The 21,617-nt window shown below is 32.5% G+C and overlaps 3 protein-coding genes across 5 annotated transcripts in view; all 3 read left to right on the top strand.

Annotated features, from left to right (window-relative positions):
* The window catches only part of LOC127712680 (low-density lipoprotein receptor-related protein 2-like), a 110,866-nt gene that overhangs the window by 15,428 nt on the left and 73,821 nt on the right, over positions 1-21,617 (top strand). The window lies entirely within an intron of this gene.
* Positions 160-9,791, top strand: LOC127712677 (uncharacterized). Its single transcript, XM_052219266.1, has 5 exons — positions 160-332; positions 1,684-2,718; positions 4,353-4,446; positions 9,075-9,139; positions 9,369-9,791. The coding sequence occupies exons 1-4, from the start codon at positions 176-178 to the stop codon at positions 9,106-9,108; spliced, it is 1,320 nt and encodes a 439-aa protein (XP_052075226.1). The 5' UTR covers positions 160-175; the 3' UTR covers positions 9,109-9,139; positions 9,369-9,791.
* On the top strand, positions 12,470-20,324 carry LOC127712678 (uncharacterized). The gene is made up of 5 exons (XM_052219267.1): positions 12,470-13,555; positions 15,703-15,817; positions 16,203-16,718; positions 17,458-17,545; positions 19,607-20,324. The coding sequence occupies exons 1-5, from the start codon at positions 13,490-13,492 to the stop codon at positions 19,674-19,676; spliced, it is 855 nt and encodes a 284-aa protein (XP_052075227.1). The 5' UTR covers positions 12,470-13,489; the 3' UTR covers positions 19,677-20,324.

Below are 21,617 nucleotides of genomic sequence, written 5' to 3'. Positions count from 1 at the left end.
TATTCGAAACAGAAAAAAATAAGGAATTTAATGTCAAGCTAATACATGAAAACATGTAAAGGCAGAGCAACATTTGAAGTGTACTGTTTATAGAAATATGATTTGAAGATTTTTTATCATTAGTACATGTAACAAATTACATTATTTTCTTTCAGGTTATCTATTTTTAGTTCACATGAAAAGGTACAACTCCTTTTCGTTGCTTTTGTATATATTAGCAGTAGAATCCTGTAATGATGATCAATTTCAGTGTACAAGTGGACAATGTGTTTCCTTAACATTGATATGCAATAACGATTTTGATTGTGAAGACAGATCTGATGAAGTGAATTGTAAGTTCATGTATCAGATGTTATAACACAGCATATTTATTAATATATACTAATTTGTAAACAATGTGTAGATATTTCGTTAGATATTGAACAATGTAAGATGGTCCAAGGGGATCCGCAAGTTATTGGACAGAAAATTATCATAGGTGCAGTGTATGTTGCTTTAAATAACCGATAACAACCTCAAATAATATTAAGAGATTTAATATTCCAGAAGGCAGTAACTAAGGACCAATCATATTTATTTTTTGTATTCTCTGGAACATGAAGCGTTAACGGGATAGACAACATTAAGATGCAATATATTCAAAAATGAATAAGTAACAGGTTATCAAGCAGAATCTTGTTATAAATGCACCATTCCATCGTCATTGTCTAGTACAAGTAGTCGATTTCCGAGTAAGGAACATGTTAAAGCGACCTCCAAAAAGTTTATTTAACACGAAGAAATCATATGTTATGTTCTATTACAGTTCATCCAAATAAAAATGTAAAATCGACAAGAAAAAAATAAAAAGACCAATGAACACGAGAAGTGAGTTTTAAAAAACAAATTTCGTGAAGGGTGTTGTAACCTAATTGTTTTGGAAACCCAAAACATAACAAAATTGATAATTTCAAAATCATATAGGAAACAAAGACAAACAGTGTTCTGGTGTGCTGTTGTGGATTCATGGGAGGTGTCCGTTGTTATTCTGTGGTTAACATGTTGTAATGTACTATTATATTATTTATTTATGTGTTTCTCTGTCCTGAGTGTTCTTGCGTTTATTTGTACTGTATTCCTGTCACGTAATGTTGTCATTTTAACGGTATTTTTAACATTGCCATATAAGCGGGAGGTTTGGCTAGCCATAAAACCAGGTTCAACCCACCATTTTTTTCTTAAAATGTCATGTACCAAGTCAGGAATATGGCAGTTGTTATCAAGTAATCCGTGTCTATGTATGTTGGCGTTTGTTTTTGTTGCAGTTCAGTGTTTCTGTTGTTCCGTTGTTTTCATCTTATAGTTGATGTGTTTCCCTCGGTTTTAGTTTGTGACCCGGATTTGTTTTCGCTTAATCGATTTATGAATATTGAAAAGCGGTATACTACAGTTGCCTTTATTTACAGTGTCAAAAGCGAGCCTTTCACAATGAGGTTGTTGTAAAATAATTTGTTTGGCATTACAATATTTAATTGCTTAATTGTATGTCAACTATAAATCAAAACTCTCTGTCGTCTACTTTTATTGCCGCATAAACTGAAACTAAAAGCTTATTTGGCCTTTTTCTATCAATATAGCTAAATCAATTCGGTTTTAATGCATTTAAATGACTCCAGGCTTAAACATGAATCTTCTTTATAACAGGCACAATTACTGCACCATGTCCGGAGGGGTTGGTGAAATGCAAGGCAGGAAACTGCGCTCCCAAATATAGTGACTGTTATACACCTCAATCCGAAGTTCAGTTATCATCAAGAAATATTCAAACATATTTTACGACTGCAGAACACGCTAGTCAAGACAAGTTATTGTTAAATATAAAGCCAACGTCAAGCGACAACCTAATACATTCATATACACTGTCAAAGGAAACGCAAATTTCCAGTACAATTGATAATATAATCTTAACATACGCAAAGTCAACTGCATCAGATATTATAGAAGAAACTATATCTACATCTGTAATACAAATTAACGACACAACTGTAAATGGAGTAGCAATAATCCATTCCACAAAGATAGTGAAACCGTTTAGTAAAGAAACCCCTTCCACCATAATGTTTTTGAATTCGACAGCTTCAGAATTCAACATGCCTTCGTCAAGTTCTCAAATGAAAACTTCATACAGTCAATCTATTTTAAAACTTGAAAGAGAAAAATCTGTGAACTATAGCACGAAGCTTCAGTCTTCACTGAAGACAACATCTAGGTCGTATATAATGGGACTTTCATACGATCGATCACATTTCCATTCAAGTATGGATGATAAAACCAAAAGTTTTAAACAATCTGAATTGTCTTACTCTGCCCTGTATCTGGTTTATTCGTTTCTGAATGTGAAACGATCAAAGAACCCCATGACCACATTGTTATCAGTGAAAACAAAAACTTCACATCGATTCTTTCAAAATGTGTATACGTATCACACAGCAGTTTTAAAGTCAGAACAAATCAAATCGCCCAGTACAGTACTGCAACCTTCATACCAGATAGCAATAACAGAGACTATTTCAGAAACAACGTCAAAATACATGACCAGAGACATAACGGAGTCAAATATCGAACGCACTATATCGAAATCAACTTTGTTCCCTTCAACGCTGAAGACGCCAACGCCGGTAACATTATCAACAGAAACACCAACAATAATGGGATATTTTCCTGATGAAAATTATTACAGTAGGTATAATTAACATCCATTTCAGAGGGAACAAAACACGTTTTTGAAAATGTCTTTGCCAACAATTACCATAGCATTTAAAGGGAAATCGACAGGTCAGCTTGTAGTGTTGACAAAATAGTTTGCATTATGAAAAATTTCACCCTGTGCACCTATTAAATATATTTATATAGAAATAGGAAGATGCGGTAAAATTTCCAATAAGACAACTTTCCACCAGATACTTATTGACATAATCACAGCTTTTTTTCTAATGAACAAAAACCAAATCACAGTGCACATTGTGATGTCGATTGGTATCGATATTCTGTAGAATGCTGTATATGGTCTCACGTACACATATCTACCTTTACATGCATTAGTTTAATACGCTTGCCATGCACATATCTTTTGATTAATTGTAATGTAAACAAATTACTGATATTTGTACCCTTAGGAGTTTTACCAACACATATATCTATGTATATCTCCCATGTAACTCTGATTGTGAATTGCATTACTTACCACACCAGATATTTTCACACAAGAGAGGCAAAAGATACTAAAGGGACATTGAAACTCATAAGTCGAAAACAAACTGACAACGCCATGTCAAAACAAAAAGACTAAAAGACAAACAACAGTATACAAAACACAACATAGAACACTAAAGACTGAGCAACACGAACCTCACCACACACCGGGGATATTCATAGGAGCTCCAGAAGGGTCAGCAAATCCTGTCCAACATGTGGCAGCCGTCGTGCTGCTCATGAAAGTGCAAACCCGGTCATATGTCTAATTCGGTATATCACATTCGGGAAAATGATGATGGATTGTGGTTACGACAATTGGAACATATCCATCGTGAAACAGATATTCTATTACAGAATAAAAGCGGTGTTAACACCAAAATAAAAATATTTCTTCACCAATTCATATTTAAATTGACAAAGCCGATTTTCTAGAGCTAGTGGGTTACAGAAGAAGCCTTACCTATAATGGTTTATTTTTACAAATTGTGACTTGGATGGAGAGTTGTCTCATTAGCACTCATACCACATCTTCTTATACATGTATCTATTAACAACTAATTTTTATTTTTAATATACGTTTTGCAGTCATATATTTGTATATGTATCAATACCACGAATTTGGTCGAGCAGTTAGTGAGTCTGCTGTGATTCACATGACAGCAACAAATCAAACGGAGGTGCATATATAATTATTAAATCATTATTCGTAGTATACACTATACACTGCGTACTAGTAAATACAAAATAGACATCATTCAAATACGGATAGTTTTGTCTTTTAAATGGACGAAACTTCTATGTTTTGTGTACTTTTAAATGGATGGAACTTGGATGTTTTGTGTACTGTTTTTCTTTTTTAGCCATGGCGTTGTCAGTTTATTTTCGACTTATGAGTTTGAATGCCCCGTTGGTATCTTTTGCCTCTTTTTTCTAGATATTTATTGTATTTGGAATTTGGCTTAGCAATGTGCCCGACGTAACATATGATGATTCTATATCAAAATGTATATTTACCTTGTAGTCCTGTCCATTTAAGAATGTAATAAAAAAATTAGCAGACCAAATATTCCCGATAGTGACAAAAATGTATGTTATATGCTTAAATGATTTATTTACAGAAGTTATAATTTGGTGCACAGGCATTTTACTCATGTATTTCCTGACTGCCGTTTGGGGAAAGATATTTGTAGAAAATTGCAGAAAATATAGGAGGTGAAGTATAACTGAATTTAAGACAATATCAGTTCACTAATGTCCAAACTCGTAAACATAACACCAATACACAAGTCACGATGAACCATCTTGGTCATCGCATGAATTGTTAACGGATTGCAAGCGACTGCATCGATTTTTTAAACTTCGCCTGCAACCATAAATTAGACTTAGATGATGTTTTGTTATTTTCCTAGTTTAAAGTTAATCCCTAAAATGTGTATACTATAGGACGTTCAGTTTTAACAGTAAATAGTTAACGGTAAAGTATTTTTAAGCCAATCTGTCTTGTCATATGTTCGTTGTAATGATTCAATTAATCAATTCTCTACAAGAACAATCTGATATTCGAATATCAGGAACAAACCAATCAAAAGTTCTCGAAATCTTATAACAGACCCATGATTATTTGACTGTCAAACAGTAATTGATTTAGCTTATTTTTAATTTTTCTATTGTCTAATTTTGCATGAATGTGTATGTTTTCCTTATATAATTTGGGGTTGTTTCTCCTCTATCAACATCCTTATGTTAAAAGGGTCATGCTTCGCAGATGTGTGTACATTTGTCCTTACACATTTGTTTATTTTATAATTGGACACATTAATTTTCCATATTTGATGGTGATGTTCCATTGCCTAAATCATATAGATTTCAGCAGCTTAGTGACATAATCATTTTAAAGTTGTTTTGAGTTACTTCAAGCAGTTTCATATGAAATCACGTACCTCTGCTTTACGTGAACTTTTGTTTTTGTTGTCTTTAACACTGGATTGAAGAGTTTAGTGCTTTAATAAACTTTTATTGCACATCCTTGTGTCTACACACAGTCGCCAAATATTTATATGTCTGGCACGTGTTATTACTATATCTTGTCGATTATCAGATCTTAATATTTTGTCGTTCAAGGAATTGAGTCTGATGGCCAATCATTTAATTCATAATTTTTGTTTTAAGCGGTTCAATGTTTGTATAAAGTTTGTGATTTTCATAGAAGAAGAAACCAAGGGGACATACAGTGGAGATCACTTCTAACCTCTCATTAGAACTGTCAGAATAATCTGTCATAGAACTGTTCTAAACTGTCCTAGAACAGTTATACCTAGAACAGTTCTACCCTTGAACTGTTCTAAGTAGAACTGTCAGGATCAGTTCTAGGGTAGAACTGTCTAAAACTGTTCTAGGTAGAACTGTCCAAATCAGTTCTAGTCGTAGAACTGTCAACAGAACTGACCAAATCAGTTATAACCGTAGAACTGTCAGCAGAACTGACTTAATCAGTTCTAACCGTAGAACTGTTAACAGAACTGTCTAAAACTGTTCTAGCCGTAGAACTGACCAAACCTGTCAGGATTGTAGAACAGTTCTAAATGACGTCATTGAATGTTAAAACAGAGCTGTGATGAGACTTTTTTAATATATATTATATTCTTTTGACTTATTTATATTTAAGACAAAGAGTTCTTAAAACTGTTTATGGATAGAACTGACTAAATCAATTCTAGCCGTAGAACTGACCAAATCAGTTCTAATCGTAGAACTGTTCTAGCCGTAGAACTGTTCTAGTCGTAGAACTGACCAAAGATTTGGTCAGTTCTAGGTAGAACTGTCTAAAACTGTTCTAGTGTAGAACTGTCAGGATCAGTTCTAGGTAGAACTGACCAAATCAGTTCTAGGTAAGAACTGTTCTAGCTAGAACTGTCTAAAAGGTGTCAGGATGACAGTTCTACATACTGCCCTAGAACAGTTCTCCTGAGAGATTCTGACAGATTTGATGAGAGGTTATAAGTGATCGCCACTGTATGTGTGATTGTGGAAACGCGGTGTCATAAAATAAGTACCGTTGCTATAACGGTATTTTGTAAAATCATTCCGTATCAATATTTTAATAGATTCGGGAGGTTTGGTGCTTGACCTATGGTAAACTTATGCTGATCTCTATGTGCGTTTTTTTATTGTCGTAGGATAAATATCTACATGACGTCCCTCCTACGTCTTCTTTCTTTCTAAAAAAAATAACAGTGCAGCATCTAATATTCTATAGTGCGGTTTAGGATTTTTGTATTATAAATGTGATGAAATTGAGATGTAATAAAACAAATGGCATATACGTTGTTACTTTGAGGTTGTACGATTTTTTTAAAAACATGTTTAGTCTTAGGCCAATTTTGGCGATAAGGCCATTGTTACGAAGCTCTTAAATCGCTGTATTACATTAGAGTATTAATGTGCTGTCTCAAAATCGCCATTAGTAGTGTTCAAGACCTATCATTCAATTCTATGAAAAAAATAACATATAAATAGGGATCGCTATTTTTTTTTAACGAATTGGTCTGATTTCTTTCAAAATTCGTAAAGTGTGGCTTAGTGGTCAATACCGATGGTTACAGTGCTTATGATCCTATGTCGGAACTTGAATTGGTTCTTGGGGACCTCGGATGGTTTGGGTGGCCCGAATTTGACGAAGAGATCAATCTACAGACATTTCTTCGGTTCATCTGTTCTCATCTGGCAAACCTGGTGGTTTTCAACGAGTATTTCAGCTTCTTCCACCATACAAACAGACTTCTTGGTATTTGTCTAACCCCTTAGTAGATGGCTGTACATAAGTTCTAATGGTTTGTTCCAATAAATTAAACGGTACCAATTGTACTGTACCAGATGCGCATTTCGACAATTACTGTCTGTACAGTGATGCCCGAGGCAAAATAGTTGAAAATCGAAAACCCAATACAAACGTGAAGGGGTTGAAAACATTGTAGTAACCACATTTCCGCACTCTTTTCCTTACTTGTGACATAACTGCATGATACTTCCTCTCTTACGCGATTGTAACATCACGAAATGAAACTTTCACCTAGTATTTACTTATCATAAACAAAATGACAGGTGCCACAAGTAACTTTCTAGATACGTGATATCACCCAAAATTTTGGTAGGGTTCTTATTGATCAGTCTTGCTTTTTTATGTGCTGTTTTGTTGGATTTCTTGTCTTTTCGTTGTCTTTCGGGTTATGGCTGTATGAGTTTCTTTTTGATTTTTGAAAGAGTTTTGAATGTCTCTATCTGTGACTTCAAGAAGATGGGAAAAAAACCAACCGTCTCCATTTTTAAATGCCAATACGTACTACATTCACATTTGCTATGACTGAAAAGTCAATAACTCAATATCTTAAACTTTAGGTTGTACTGCTTTACCTTTTTTTAGAAAGAATTTTTTCCAACTGATTTTTATTGATGTGGTAAGTATGCAGATTTTTGGACCCAGAACATCTATACTACTAAAGGAAGAGACCGATTTCATTGAGCCGCAACTCCTCTGAAACCATACAAAGTCGGAAATATTTGTGATATGACGTATAAATGTAATGTTTTGTACTTCCTAAATTTGTCTTTGAAACAATCTTTTTTCCACAGAAAACGCCAATTTTTGAGAAAATATCCCAATTCGGACACGGTTATCGATCCGTGAACGCTTTCGTGCATGCTCAGTCGACGTACTGCCCGACAATTCGGCCCACGGCCAATTCGCACCACTCAAACACTCTCACTAATTATTACAACTTGCATCACTTTATCAAACTCGCACCACTCAAAAAAAAAAAAAGAAATATAACAAACTCAAAGAAATGTGTTTAATCATTAGATTGTTTTCTTCTTCTCTTAGTAAATTCCCCCTTTCTCGGAGCACCCGTTTCACACAGAGACAGAACTCGCACAACAAGAAAAAAAAAGCTACAAACTCGCACCACTGAAGAAATGTTTTAAATCATCAGAGAGTTCTAGATTGTGTTCTTCTTCCCTGAGTTATTTCCTCCGTTTTAGGAGCACCCGTTTCACACAGAGACAGAACTTGACTCGCACCTTTCGAAAAAAAAAAGAAATACTACAAACCAGCACCACTGAGAAATGTTTTAATCATCAGTGTTCTAGGTTGTCTTCTTCTTCTCTGAGTAATTTCCTCAGTTCTAGGAGCACCTGAGTAACACCGATACAGAAGCTACTAATTAGACATTCAAACTCCTATGGAAGAAGAACTGACAAACTAATAAAAACAATCAACATAATGCATCAGTGCATAAAACAGTTTGAGAAACACGAACACAAGCTGTGTATTACCATAAACATTTCAAGTAGTCTTCAAGCCGCGCTCGCGCGTGTTTTTTTTTTAGTATTGACAAAAACAACAACTGTATATTATCGTCTAGAAATTGAAATAAGTTTGAAATGTTAATACGTTCAATAAAAGAGGGATAGGACACAAAAAGGAACAAAATATGACTATCGAAAATATTTTATGGAGAAGTTAGGAAGGACAATATATAAGGTCTATTGATAGGGACGTCATGTCCATACCTTTCTAGCAATTTCAAAAGTATATGCATACAGCTAAGCAATCACTATGCATTTTACTCATCCAATCTTATTACTTTCTTACAAACCCGGGACTAGGAAATTCCATCTAACCACATTTTGACGTTCTTGGGTGCATTTTATATTAAAACTACTAGTCGCTGGCGGCATATCTTTCTGTGTTATTTGATCTGAAATCATTTCAAATTCTCTAGCTCATTGTTTTGTGTACTGATGCTTATGCATAAAGAAATTTTTTATTATTATTATTTTAGGCGAGAAGTACAAGATTATCAAATAAACTACTGATAAATTATTGGTTACAACTTCTGTCATTAAGGTATGTTTATCCTTGAATTGTAGGTTTTGATCAAAATTTACAAATAACGTTATAAATGAATCGAAAAATTAATGCATTGGTACTTTCAAGTATTTTTTTTAAATTTTCAGTTACATGTATCTATCTTTAAAATCATCATAAACTAAGATTACACAAATAGAACTAAATAATCATCTTTTACAAAGAAAACACATTTTTTATAAATAACAAAAATGTTTCACTCTTTCAGAAGAACAGATCATGTATGCAAGAATAATTGATTCAAAGGAAGGCATGAACAATCTTTGGAAACATTATTTGACCCTCGTGTAATACGATAGACACAACAGATTAACAACATCATGTTGTGGTACTGTAGAGCAAACCAGACCGTCCCACACGATATTAATAAATGTAAATGAACATTAACAATCTAAATCTTTCGTACGTATAGCAAGGATCGTCGTACATTTTGTTGACAAAGCTGGATAATATGTTTTCACCTTAATGCATACTCTACAATCGTTTAAAAAAATAATTAAAGGTGTTCAGATGAAAGAATTGCGGTTTCTTTTTCTAAAAGCTTCAAATATAGGAAATTTGGGTTTTGCAGCGATATCAAAGTCATAATACTGTCGGTCATTTGTTTAGATATACATGTGTCCATGCCACTACTAGAGGTTGGGGGTACAACCCACTTGCTACGTTTTTAATAATGATATTATTATGATATTGTTTATTTCATTTGTAATTTACAATGAGTGTTATTCAGATTTCGGGAAAACCCTTCAAAGACAACAAATAAAATACATTCAACTTTTGATTGATGATCAATTGATTTAACAACTGCTTGTAGGCTCTTTTAATACTTACATTATATTACTTGTCTGTTGATGAGTATGTAGCTGAGACTTTTTCCACTCCTCTTCATGTGGACCTGATTTATTAGTATCATTATAATCATTATCATTATGCCTTGAAAATAATCATGAAAGCTCTTTGAATGAAGCAAACTAAATAATTTATGTGTCATACATCGAAATGTAATATTGTTTTAGATATTTGTAATAAAGATATATGAATATATTTGTTCATCGAAAAATGCAATTATGACAGGGAAAGTTTAACATTATATGAACAGTAAATTTCAACCTATTATCAAATAAATGCACCATATATTCACGGTTCAGGTTTAAAAACCGTGTTGATCCATATAAGCAATCAAATAAGCAAAAGCGAAACAATATGTTGAGCTCTGCAAGAAGCTTGGTTATTTGTGTCGTTGGGTACTGCTTCATTGACGTATAGCAAACAGCTCAAACCAATTATGACGTGATCAACAACTAAAATAATATTAATTGAACATTGGCATATGCCTATATCTTTGATTGTTCCATTGACAAAAGAAATTTATTCCGAAATAACAGGCAGTATGTGAATTAAAATAACTCAATAAATTTGTTGAGTAACCTTAGAAATTGAAAAGTGTTTGCTGGGTTGTGCCTGAAAATATGCAATCAGCAATATTACACAGTCGGAAGTGAACTTGTGTCCGCAGATTTTAAGAAAATTTTATAAAGTAAGCAGAAGGAACACAGCATACCTGTACTATGTAACATACTGATGATAGATCAGTATCCCGTTAATCCAGGTAAAATAAACACACTAAACATGGAATTTTATTTATTTTTAATAGACATTTGTCGTTTGTTTATGTGTTACATATTTGTTTTTCGTTCATTTTTTGTACATATATTAGGCCGTTAGTTTTCCCGTTTGAATTGTTATACATTGTCATTTCGGGGTCTTTATAGCTGACTGTGCGGTATGGGCTTTGCTCATTGTTGAAGGCCGTACGGAGACCTATAGTTGTTAATTTCTGTGTCATTTGGTCTCTTGTGGAGTTGTCTCATTGGCAATCATACCACATCTTTTTTTTATATTTGAATGAATAAATGAGATATCAAGTAACAACAAAAGTTCTTCCATATTCACATGCAATGAATTGAGGGTTTCTATGGTTACTATGAACTGTACATAGAGCAGTAAAAAGGTTGATTTTTCATCTCACTTTACTGTGTCCAAACTACTCCGACAAAAAAGATCCACGCGAAAATATCTAAAAAACAGTACGGTAATGGACCACCAACAAAAGACCATTAAAGGGTAAATACTTATGTGTTATATGCATCAAATTGTAGAACGTATTGTATTTTCGCCTGTGAAATGTACAATATTTCACGACTATAGTAACAGTAAATCAATTGAGTAATAAGTGAAAACGCATTGCAAAACGATTGTTAGTGACCACACATCGCGCAGTTTGCTTAATTTCGTTAAACTGCGCATTGTAAGGAACTAAACGCACGAAAGGAACGACAATTGAATGGAGATGGTTATAATAGTCTCTCTTTGCGCCAAAATTTTTGTATAACTGTGCAAGGAAGGCAAGTAATACGTCATGTCAAAATGGAAGGACCCCGTTTTTCATCTTGTTTACAACATCATTACCCGGTTTAACCATGTATTATAGAGAATTGGTTTAAATCGTCTTTAAGACACACATTTGAAAGTTAACGGAGTTTAACAATTTTCGTGGAAAGAAAATGTGGTTAAGGTCAGTTTAATTCTCCAAGAAGAATATGAACACATGCAACCATTTTATACACAAAGTACAGTTAATATAATAAATCATAGTATTCAATAAATGGACCTTGACTAGAAAAATTAGCATTGTTCGCTGTTCAAAATCAGGTCGACCCTGTCTGACGTACATTTACACCGTGTATTTATATTTATATATAAAGTCGATCAGCTAACGATAAGAGTTGTTTTTCTAGGCTTCCCAATCATCTATCCTACGAACTTTATAAGATAGAATAGAAATTTACAAGAAACAAATTTTAAATGAATGCATTAAACGAAAATACAGAACTCCTAGGTAAATTCAATCAGGTGAAGTCCATAACAACTATCAAACCAAACGGTCGACTATATCAACCAATGGAAGGCCTGGAAAAACAATTGTCACATGTTTTCGTCTGGTACCGGCATTTTCTGGGGAAAAAAGAGAAAAACAATGCCCATATAACTATTTTGGGCTTTGAAATGTAAACTATACCTAAAATATTCCAGATGAACAATTGTTCAATATTGTTTTAATCTCCGAAATCAATTAGGAAGACAAATCAAGATAAAATAAAACAGAAGCTGAGGGAATTGCATCAACTCCAAACGAAGCGAGACCGAAATCGTCGACACAAAAATTCCTATGTAAACAGTTATAGTTTTTCTATGTAGCTTTTCAGGTAATCAAGTATTTTTTTTTCTTATTTATTTTTTTAATTTGAGCGTAGAGGGTAAATCACAACTGTTGAATAGATATTGTCTAATAACCTACCTAATTATTTACATGAAATAATGTGGTTATCTTGGGGGTTTCCCAATCTGTTTAAACAATTATTAGTTTCATATTGATGCATTGATAGTAGTTATAGATCACCTGAGACGAAATACAATTTTAACCTCCATAAAGGTAAGTTATTTTTTTTTTTTAACATATTTTATTTGTACAATTTTGCAGACAATCCTGTATCACTTTCAATACAATCGAGTCATTCCTTAGCAAAATTTATCATTCTTTAATCATATTGAGACATATAAAAGCTGGTTTACGCATTATTAGAGTGGCATTTAGTCTATTGAGAAACAAGATAAACGTATATGAACAAAAAAACATAATTCATATTTTATATAAGAAGATCTACACTTGTTGGATGTACACAATTATATTGCATGATATGATATGATCCATTGTGTTGCTCATAAAAAATGTAAAAGCCTTTGATTCATATATTTATACCTTGAAAAGATCCAAATAGGAGACCATTTTTTATGGACATTTCAGATTTGCATTGATGCCATATTTTTTAATTATATAAGATTCATACGACAAGTCAAACATATATCTATATCTGACAGACTTACATAAAAGTCATTAGAAAATTTGGTGGATTCTATTCTATATATGTCTTTTAATTTCTAACTTAATAGAACAAACAAATTGCCTTATCGTACCTTCTCATTTTTTACGAAAAAATACAATTAATTTCAATCGAGAGGGGAAACTAAACAAAATGGATCTGGTACATGTCGTTACAATTAAATATCTTTTCAAAATAAAAATACAATATGCCTCTATTTAACAAAACGTCAGTTTGTTTCGCCAATTAGTCAACATAAACTAGTTATAGCATGCACAACTAAGATCTCACGGTTTATAAGTCATAGTCCTAGACAATACACACACTTTATAAAACAAATGCATATAAGTCTTCTTTTAGATAAAAGAAGAATGCACAAATTACTAGAATGATGAAGACACAAAACGTATTTTCTGTATCTGCTTTGGCAATACTTATATCACATTGTACAACAGTAAGTCATACTTAATGACCAATATACGCGTTAGAAAGGTAGTAGGATTTAAAGCTCCAATAACAATTTATTAAAATAGACTGTTTATTTGTTACCGATAAGATAACTGAAATCGCTCATGTATCTGCTGCTTCAATTTGCACATGTTTTAGTGAAACATTCATGAAAAATTAGTGAAACATTCATGAAAAATAAAAAAAACATGAGTGCAATGCACATTGAACTCAGAATAAGGATGGAATATCCAGGTGTATTCAACATGTACAAACATTCAAATCGTATGCGGTTCAACACAGACAATATATTTGGCCTTTTTAGCTCTTTTAATTCGGGCATCACTGATGAATCGTTTATAGATAAAACGCGCTTTCGACGTGCAATATGTTAAGCCTGGTATCTATAATGAGTTTATTAACAACCACTTGGTCGATGCCACTGCTAGTGGATGTTTCCTCCCCGATGGTATCACAAGCCCATTAGCCATCACTTCTGTGTTGACATGAACTATCCTTGGCATGGTCTTAATTATAAATTACTGTTTGAAAATGTTTGCATTTGTCAAAATACTAAGGATTTCTACCCCAAGAATAGATTTCCTTACCTATATTTCGTAAAACCTTTCGAGAATTCGGTCCCCAATGCGCTTTAACTTCGTATATTATTTGTTCTTTTTAATTTTTTGATTCGGGTGTCACTGACAAATATTTCGTAGACGAAACGCGCGTCTGGCCCACAAAATGTTAAGCTTGGTATCTTGATAAGTTTATTGACAACCATTGGGTCGATTGTACTGCTGGTTGATGTTTTCTCCCGGAGGTCATCTCCATCGCAGTAGTCATCACTTCCGTGTTCTCATTAGTTATCATTGACATGGTCATATCAATAAATTAACTGTTTACAAATGTTTGAATTTTTCGAAATACTAAAGAGTATCTAATTAAGGAATAGATTGCACACGCTGTATTTTGCAAAGCCTTTCAGAATTTTGGGTTTCAATGCTCGTTAACTCCGTACTTTATTTGGCCGTTTTGACTTGTTTTGATACGGACGTGATTGTAGAATCCGGAATCCTCCTAGAAAATATCTGAATTCCAATAAGTAATAGTGAAATTGAAAAGTCCAGATTGTACTAGGAAGATCCTGAATTATATTAGATGATTAATAAAAGACAGAATAAAAGAAATATTGTTTTTTCTTCTTTGTAACGAAATAAACTTATATAATCAAACTAATGTATTCAGCAGCAGAGCCTTTTTCTAAAAGTCCTTCAACCTTTATTTAATTTAACAGTATCAAACATTGATCAAATATTACATACTTATATATGGGAAAACACCTGCAAATTGGTACATTGTGTGTGAGTAATTATGAGGACATTCTTAACCAACATCAAAATTGTGTGGGAAGTATTTTAAAGATTGTCTGTCTAGCACATAAATATTATTTCGTTTATGTTAATGGTGTCTGTTGATACAAATTTATCAAAATAAAAAAAAATATATTTTCAATAATGTCTCAGAATTAATATCTAGAAGACAATCTTGTTAATCTACGCAAAATCTGTTACTTAACTTTGTCATTTTGTAAAGTCAAAATTGTTTCTTTATAAAATACCAAAAACAAAAGTGTTATCATAAATTAAAAACATTACGAATGTTTTTGTATTTTACCATATGTTGTTTATAATAAAGTATTGAAAGTGGCATTATATTATCATTTATTTTGTCTTACTGCTTATGAAGTGCTTAAGCATGTTGCGTAAATCAAATAAATGATTAAAAAAATCCAGTAGAAACCAGCTTCATACTTATCATTATTTAAGTAATTTATTGGATCCTACTAGAAATTAAGTACAATCCATAACCCTCCTAGTACAAATTTGGATGTCCCAATTTGTACTAGTAAATAATAGAATTGCAATCTGTAATAGCAGGATTATTGATCCTGGTGACCTCCACTTTGTACTGTTACATGCACATGACATGGTGTTGTTGTATATGCATACATATTGGTATATAAAACTTTCTAGGTCTTCAGAAATATGTAAGTTTAGTGTTACTTTCTAAACAAATTTCTTCTATTTTCGTTTATGTATTTTCTTTGAAATTCAGCATGCCTACTCGTATTCTTCTGTTTTATTTATATAGATAATAGAATCATGCAATGAAGGTCAATTTCAATGTGCAAATGGACAATGTGTTTCAAGTATAAATAAGTGTGATTTGTCCTTTGAATGTGCAGACAAGTCTGATGAAATCAATTGTAAGTAAATAAAAGTTTTTTTTTTATAGTAAGATTTTGTCTGAATTTGATTTTTCTTTGAAAATACTATTTGACAATTGATAATATGGTTAAACATTGGATAAACGATGCTAATTACAAAATGTAGATAGCACGAGCGCGAAGAGGCAAAGTACATCTAGCATAATAGTATGATTAGCCTTTTTCCTATTTTTTATAATTATAACCTATATCGTTCTCTATGTACTCGAGGTATCATTTGCATAACAATGAGAGTTTTTACCTTTTCGAATATATTCCCGAATCTGACAGGTAGTTTTGATAATTGACATTCTGTTACTAAAATATGGTGCGTATAACACAAATTTACATTGTTTTGATATATTTACTTAATAATTTATTTAAGGTGACGCCGCACTTAATTGTCCAGAAGGTGGGTATAGGTGTCAAACTGGAATGTGTGTTGCCAACAAGAATATGTGTCCTGTGCAAACATCTGAAGTTCAGATATCGCCATCAAGAGAAGTAAACTTTTATGTTTCATCTACATCAGCTTTAACATCCACCGTTCGTTATACTCAACTGTATTCTTCATTAACGTCTGATTTAGAAATATCTGGATCGCCAACTATTACTAAACACATGCCTTCAAAATATTATTCGGCACAGACCCTTGGCATCTTATCACCGCATAATAAACCGACACTGTCATCAGTATTCAACTTATCCTCAGTGTCAATACTGTTTTCAAAAAGCACAATTCATTGGCAGACGTCTTCATATATGAAATTCGACAATCGAGGAAATAATACCACATATCATACTATCACAAGTTCTGTCACAAAACCAACGGAATCATCAATACTAGTAACAACACCCAATCATGGAGGTCATGTTCCAAATAATACTGAAAATACCTATAGTAAGTATATTTGGCATTATTTTATTATTTCTTTAAATTTCTTTTTAATATTTATGATGTGAAAATTCTATGCAAACTTTAAATTAAATTCACGACTAATTAAATATTTTAATATCTGAATGTAATATTATGTAGTCCTTTTTGGTATTTTTGTTAAACATGTAAAAAGAAATTGGTATGCATTATGAAACACGAGTTGGCTGACCGGTATGGATTATCTGTTTGACGACAAATATGTTGCAATTGTCATAACTACAATCCCGTCCTCTTTCTTTGAATGTGACATCACGAAACTAGATTTATCACCGAATCTGTACTTCCATGGGAAACACGGCGGGGTCCCATATGCAGCAGGATCTGCTTAACCTTCTAAACACTCGATTTTTGTGGGGTTCGTGTGCCTAAATCTTTAGCTTTCTATGTTGTGGTGTGTAGATTGTTTCCTCTTTGGTCGTTTATCGGTTTTCTGCCAAGGTGTTGTCAGTTTGCCCTCGACTTATGAGTTTGAATAATCCTTTGGTATAATCCGCATCTCTCTTGAAGTTAAAACAATATTCCATACACATACATTTTTACAACACCAGTGATGACATTCAGATACAATCTTCATATGAGACCATCATCTATAAATTGAGGGCAATTTTTCTCTTTGATAATTTTCACCCGTTCAAGAAGAAAAACAATATTGGGCTTATCGAAACCTTACCTGTAAATAAGTATTACTTTCTATATTTTTCAGAATTTTTATGGTTCCTTGCGTTGTTGCCAGTTATAGTTTTTAGCATCGGAGTAGTCTACTTGACCAAGTACAGGAAACGACGAATGAGGTAAATAATGTGAAGAACCGCATCGGTCTGATTCATTTTTAGTTCACCTGGCACAAAGGGCCAAGTGAGCTTTCCTCATTACTTGGCCTCCATCGTCCGTCGTCGTTAAGTTTTACAAGAATCTTATCCTCTTAAACTACTGGGCCAAATTTAACCAAACTTAGCCGCTATCATCATTGCGGTATATATTTTAAAAATTGTGTCCGATGACTCCGCCTGCCAACCAAGATGGCCGACATGGCTAAAAATAGAACATAGGGTTAAAATGCAAGTTTTATCCATTATTTAAAAACAGTTATAAATAGAGAAAATCTGACAGTGGCCGAAATGTTCAGAATGTTGAGCTCTACCAATTGTTTATATACGTTAAAACTATCAGACGACTTCTTATAGGAGTTAGTGTCCTTAAATGACAAATTTTACCACTTTTTTTCATTTTTGGCTATTATTTTGAAAACTATAATAGACAGAGAGAAACTTTAAAATGCAAAAATGATCAGCAAGACAAGTTCTACATATAAGTCTAACATAGTCGAAATCGTCAGTCGACTCCTTATAAGAGTAAGTGGCCTTTGATGACGATTTTTACCAATTTTTTGCGTTTTTGCCTCATATCTTAAAAATTATAATGGATAGATAGAAACTTAAATAAGCAAAAATGATCAGCAAGACACGATATACAATTAAGGCAAATGAAGGAAATCATCCAACGACTCCTTCTTGGAGTTATTGCCCATTAATGATGAATTTAACCAATTATTTTGCGTTTTGCCTTATATGATAAAAATTAATATTGACGAATAGAAACTTGAATTAGCAAAAATGATTTGCAACGCAAGAACTACAAACAAGTCAAATTCTGCCGATATAGTGAGTAGACTGTCACTCTTTATAGGAGTGATTGCCCTTAAAGGAGGAATTTTTTTTAACCTCTTTTGTGTTTTGAGCAAAACTAAAGAAGATAGAGGGAAACTTAACAGAAAAAAAGGATCAGCAATACAAGATCAACAAAAAAGAGATTTTTGTCATGAATTATATTCTCGTCTACAATGTTGGAGAGTGTCCTTTGTTGAATATGCACATAGACCTAGGTGAGCGACACAGGCACTTTAGAGCCTCTAGTTTTTATAGGTAAACAACAAATAAATGAATACTATATAAACGACATTTTAGACAATGAATTATCAAAGGCGTATCCAAAATACAAAATACCGTTAGTTTATATAGTACAAAATTTCTCAATGCATTTCAAAATTGCAGAACCAACATTGCTTGTCCATTCCAACAAAGTATTCAGTTAAGGTCTCTCTGGTCTTCCCCTAACCAATTTTTTTAGCGTTGTCCTTAACTGCATATACTTGTTACCTGAAGATCTATTTATAGTTTATTGGTTAGGGAATTCTACATCTAAGGCCTTTGGTTAGTAACTATGAGACTCTTAGTTTTTCATTATTTACGATGTTAATGTTTCCGGATATAACATGGCTTACAGTACTATATCTGTACCGGGTGAAGAACACAAGCAATCAATATAAAGGTTTGGTTTTTACATTTTTAAGAGCAAAGGTTTAATTGTGATTGTTAATCCTGAATAAAATGAGTTGCATTATGTAGGTGTAGGTATAATAAATGTTAAGTTCATTTTTATTCTTATACATGTAATAATCAAGTACAGTTATGTTGCCTGTAAAGATCTCTTTGTTGAAAATATTGATTATATTGGTACAATTGTAGCTTAGTTATTTTCCAAATTGTTTTTAGAAACCCTTAATATGTAAAGACAGGTATTGTAAAGCGCACTTTCGGTTAGATTATACAAGATTATGGTAATTTATGAAAAATGTAAGTTAAAATCATGACACATCGTAAAAAATATTTGACGAATCTTTGAGTAATAAAAGAAGATACCAAAAGGATTCAAAGATTGTAAACAAAACATTACAAAGAAACTTTCAAATTATGAATAACCAAATGTACTTACCTGAGATGTATTGTATGTTGGAGTCTATTTACGAACGATCATTTTCTTTCAATAACTTATCCTATCTTTTTTCTTAACAGGAAACGAAAGGATAAATACATAGTCAAAAAAAAAAAAGAAAAGAAAATGCAGGAAATGCAGCAACAATAAAATAATTGAAATTATAAATGGACTTTAATGTATCAGATAAGTTACGTTCGTTGAATAAATCATATATTCCTGATGAAATTTATGTTTAGTATACAAAGAGGAAGAATACATACACTATAGTTTTTTTTCTGTATTATTGTATGCTAGTTCAAGATGTGTTTTCCCAATTGTCCTCTTATGTACAGAACAATTCTTCCTCTAAAAACGTTTTACTAGACACGTTTTTTATTCATCTTTTACATTGTTAATTATTTTCCATCCCTTTCAAAACTCAGTCATTTTAGTTTAATGACTTTTTGCTGTCATAATACATTTTATATGTTTACTGTTGTTGTGATATTTAGTCAGTTTTCTTAAAGATAAGTACTCAAAAGTTCAAATTACACTTAGAAAGAAAACTTGATCGACTTTATTTGGTTTTTCTGTCATGCATTATTTGCTGTATTGTCTGAATATTGCAAGACGTCGGTTCTACAGTTACTGACTGAAATCTTCTTGAAGTATTGCCACCAATATTAGAGCGTCGGACGGCATAATTTCATATCTAGCTTGTTTTTATGAACTGTGAGCATTCTTTGATATGGTATAATATTATCAGTATAGTTTTGTTTTTATCTGTGTTTTCTTATCTGTTATTCCGTTATTAAAAAGATGTAAACTGTTCATGTAATGATTGTTATTAAATGTTCAATCATGCAACATCCTATGTTTGAAATTATATAAAATAAACTCCGATATCCAAGTGTGTGCCTATTTCAAGTCGGGAAATGAACCTCGTCAGCGGTTATGTTGTGTTGTATATTATGATTGTTTAGATACTTTGCGATAGATAATCTGTTTACTCGGTTGAGGTTGTGATGACGTTAATACAAATCAAAATAAGAACTCATGTATCATTATAGACTCATTTTTTTATGAACATCTCTCCTACCTCCTTGACAAAAAATGATGTTGTCCCTGCAGTACAAGCTATATCTGTATTGTCCTTGTTTTATCTGTTTTGTGTTCCTTTTGAATTAAAACCAACAATGAAGAACTGGATCTTTGTTCACTGTACTGGGTATTCAATTTTCGTATGCGTTATTACAGGCAATGTTGCATTATAGATAAACCAAATGCGCCATGACATTTCTATTTAAAACAGACATTGAGGAATATCAAAAAGTATAACAGAAAACAAACCAAAGCAACCCTAACGCCCGTAACTTTAGAAGTGAACTTAATTGCTTCTGAAGGGTATGCAGTTCCTATTCCTTTCCGGAAATATGGCATGCTAAGCAGAAATTGATAACTAAAACAAATTGAAGATATCCGTGGACGCTTGGCTCATGCATTGCAGGAGATGGTTACCTTCCGACGAGTTTGATCTCTTTTTTTAATAGTCTTCTGATTGTTCTATTATTTTATATTCTTTCGTATTTCTCTAAATAGAAAGTACAACCGTCACGCATGCAATCATCGTTTTTTTTTAATTTACATGTATTCTTGTGTTCATAGAGTGTTACTATAAATACATTTGGTAAAAACCCGTTTAATACAAATATTTTAAATGAAATCACATATACCTTTAGTTTACCATTGCAGTAGTAAAAATAATGGAATACGGGGAAATGTTTTCCCTATATGTCTGATTTAAAGGCATACATAGTTTGATAAACTCGATTCTTTGTAGTCTACTTATAGCATACCATGTACACAGAATTAAAAATAACTTTGGGAAAACCAGTATAACAGCTGTTTGATGTTAACAACAAAATTGAAAAAATTAACATACTCTATATCAACAAGACATAGTTTGTTCATTTTCATAACCAATCTTACGGTTATCGTTTTATATACAACAACATATAATATTTTGGACATCAATCTTGTACTTCTCATTAAATTTGTTTCATCAATCATTTTTACTCTACATTTGATCTTAAACATTTTTCTTTTCAA

The sequence above is a fragment of the Mytilus californianus genome, unplaced genomic scaffold (assembly GCF_021869535.1).
Source record: "Mytilus californianus isolate M0D057914Y unplaced genomic scaffold, xbMytCali1.0.p SCAF_8, whole genome shotgun sequence".
NCBI classification, from domain to species: domain Eukaryota; kingdom Metazoa; phylum Mollusca; class Bivalvia; order Mytilida; family Mytilidae; genus Mytilus; species Mytilus californianus.
The sequence above is the reverse complement of the archived record's forward strand: the minus strand, read 5'-3'. Positions and strand labels throughout refer to the sequence as shown.

Bases quoted from the DNA above. Each gene is read 5' to 3' on its own strand.
- LOC127712677 (XM_052219266.1), top strand. From the start codon at position 176: ATGAAAAGGTACAACTCCTTTTCGTTGCTTTTGTATATATTAGCAGTA. The intron at 333-1,683 runs GTAAGTTCATGT...TCTTTATAACAG, and splicing joins CAGATCTGATGAAGTGAATT to GCACAATTACTGCACCATGT. The intron at 4,447-9,074 runs GTGAAGTATAAC...TTATTATTTTAG, and splicing joins AATTGCAGAAAATATAGGAG to GCGAGAAGTACAAGATTATC.
- LOC127712678 (XM_052219267.1), top strand. From the start codon at position 13,490: ATGATGAAGACACAAAACGTATTTTCTGTATCTGCTTTGGCAATACTT. The intron at 15,818-16,202 runs GTAAGTAAATAA...AATTTATTTAAG, and splicing joins CAAGTCTGATGAAATCAATT to GTGACGCCGCACTTAATTGT. The intron at 17,546-19,606 runs GTAAATAATGTG...TTTTCTTAACAG, and splicing joins TACAGGAAACGACGAATGAG to GAAACGAAAGGATAAATACA.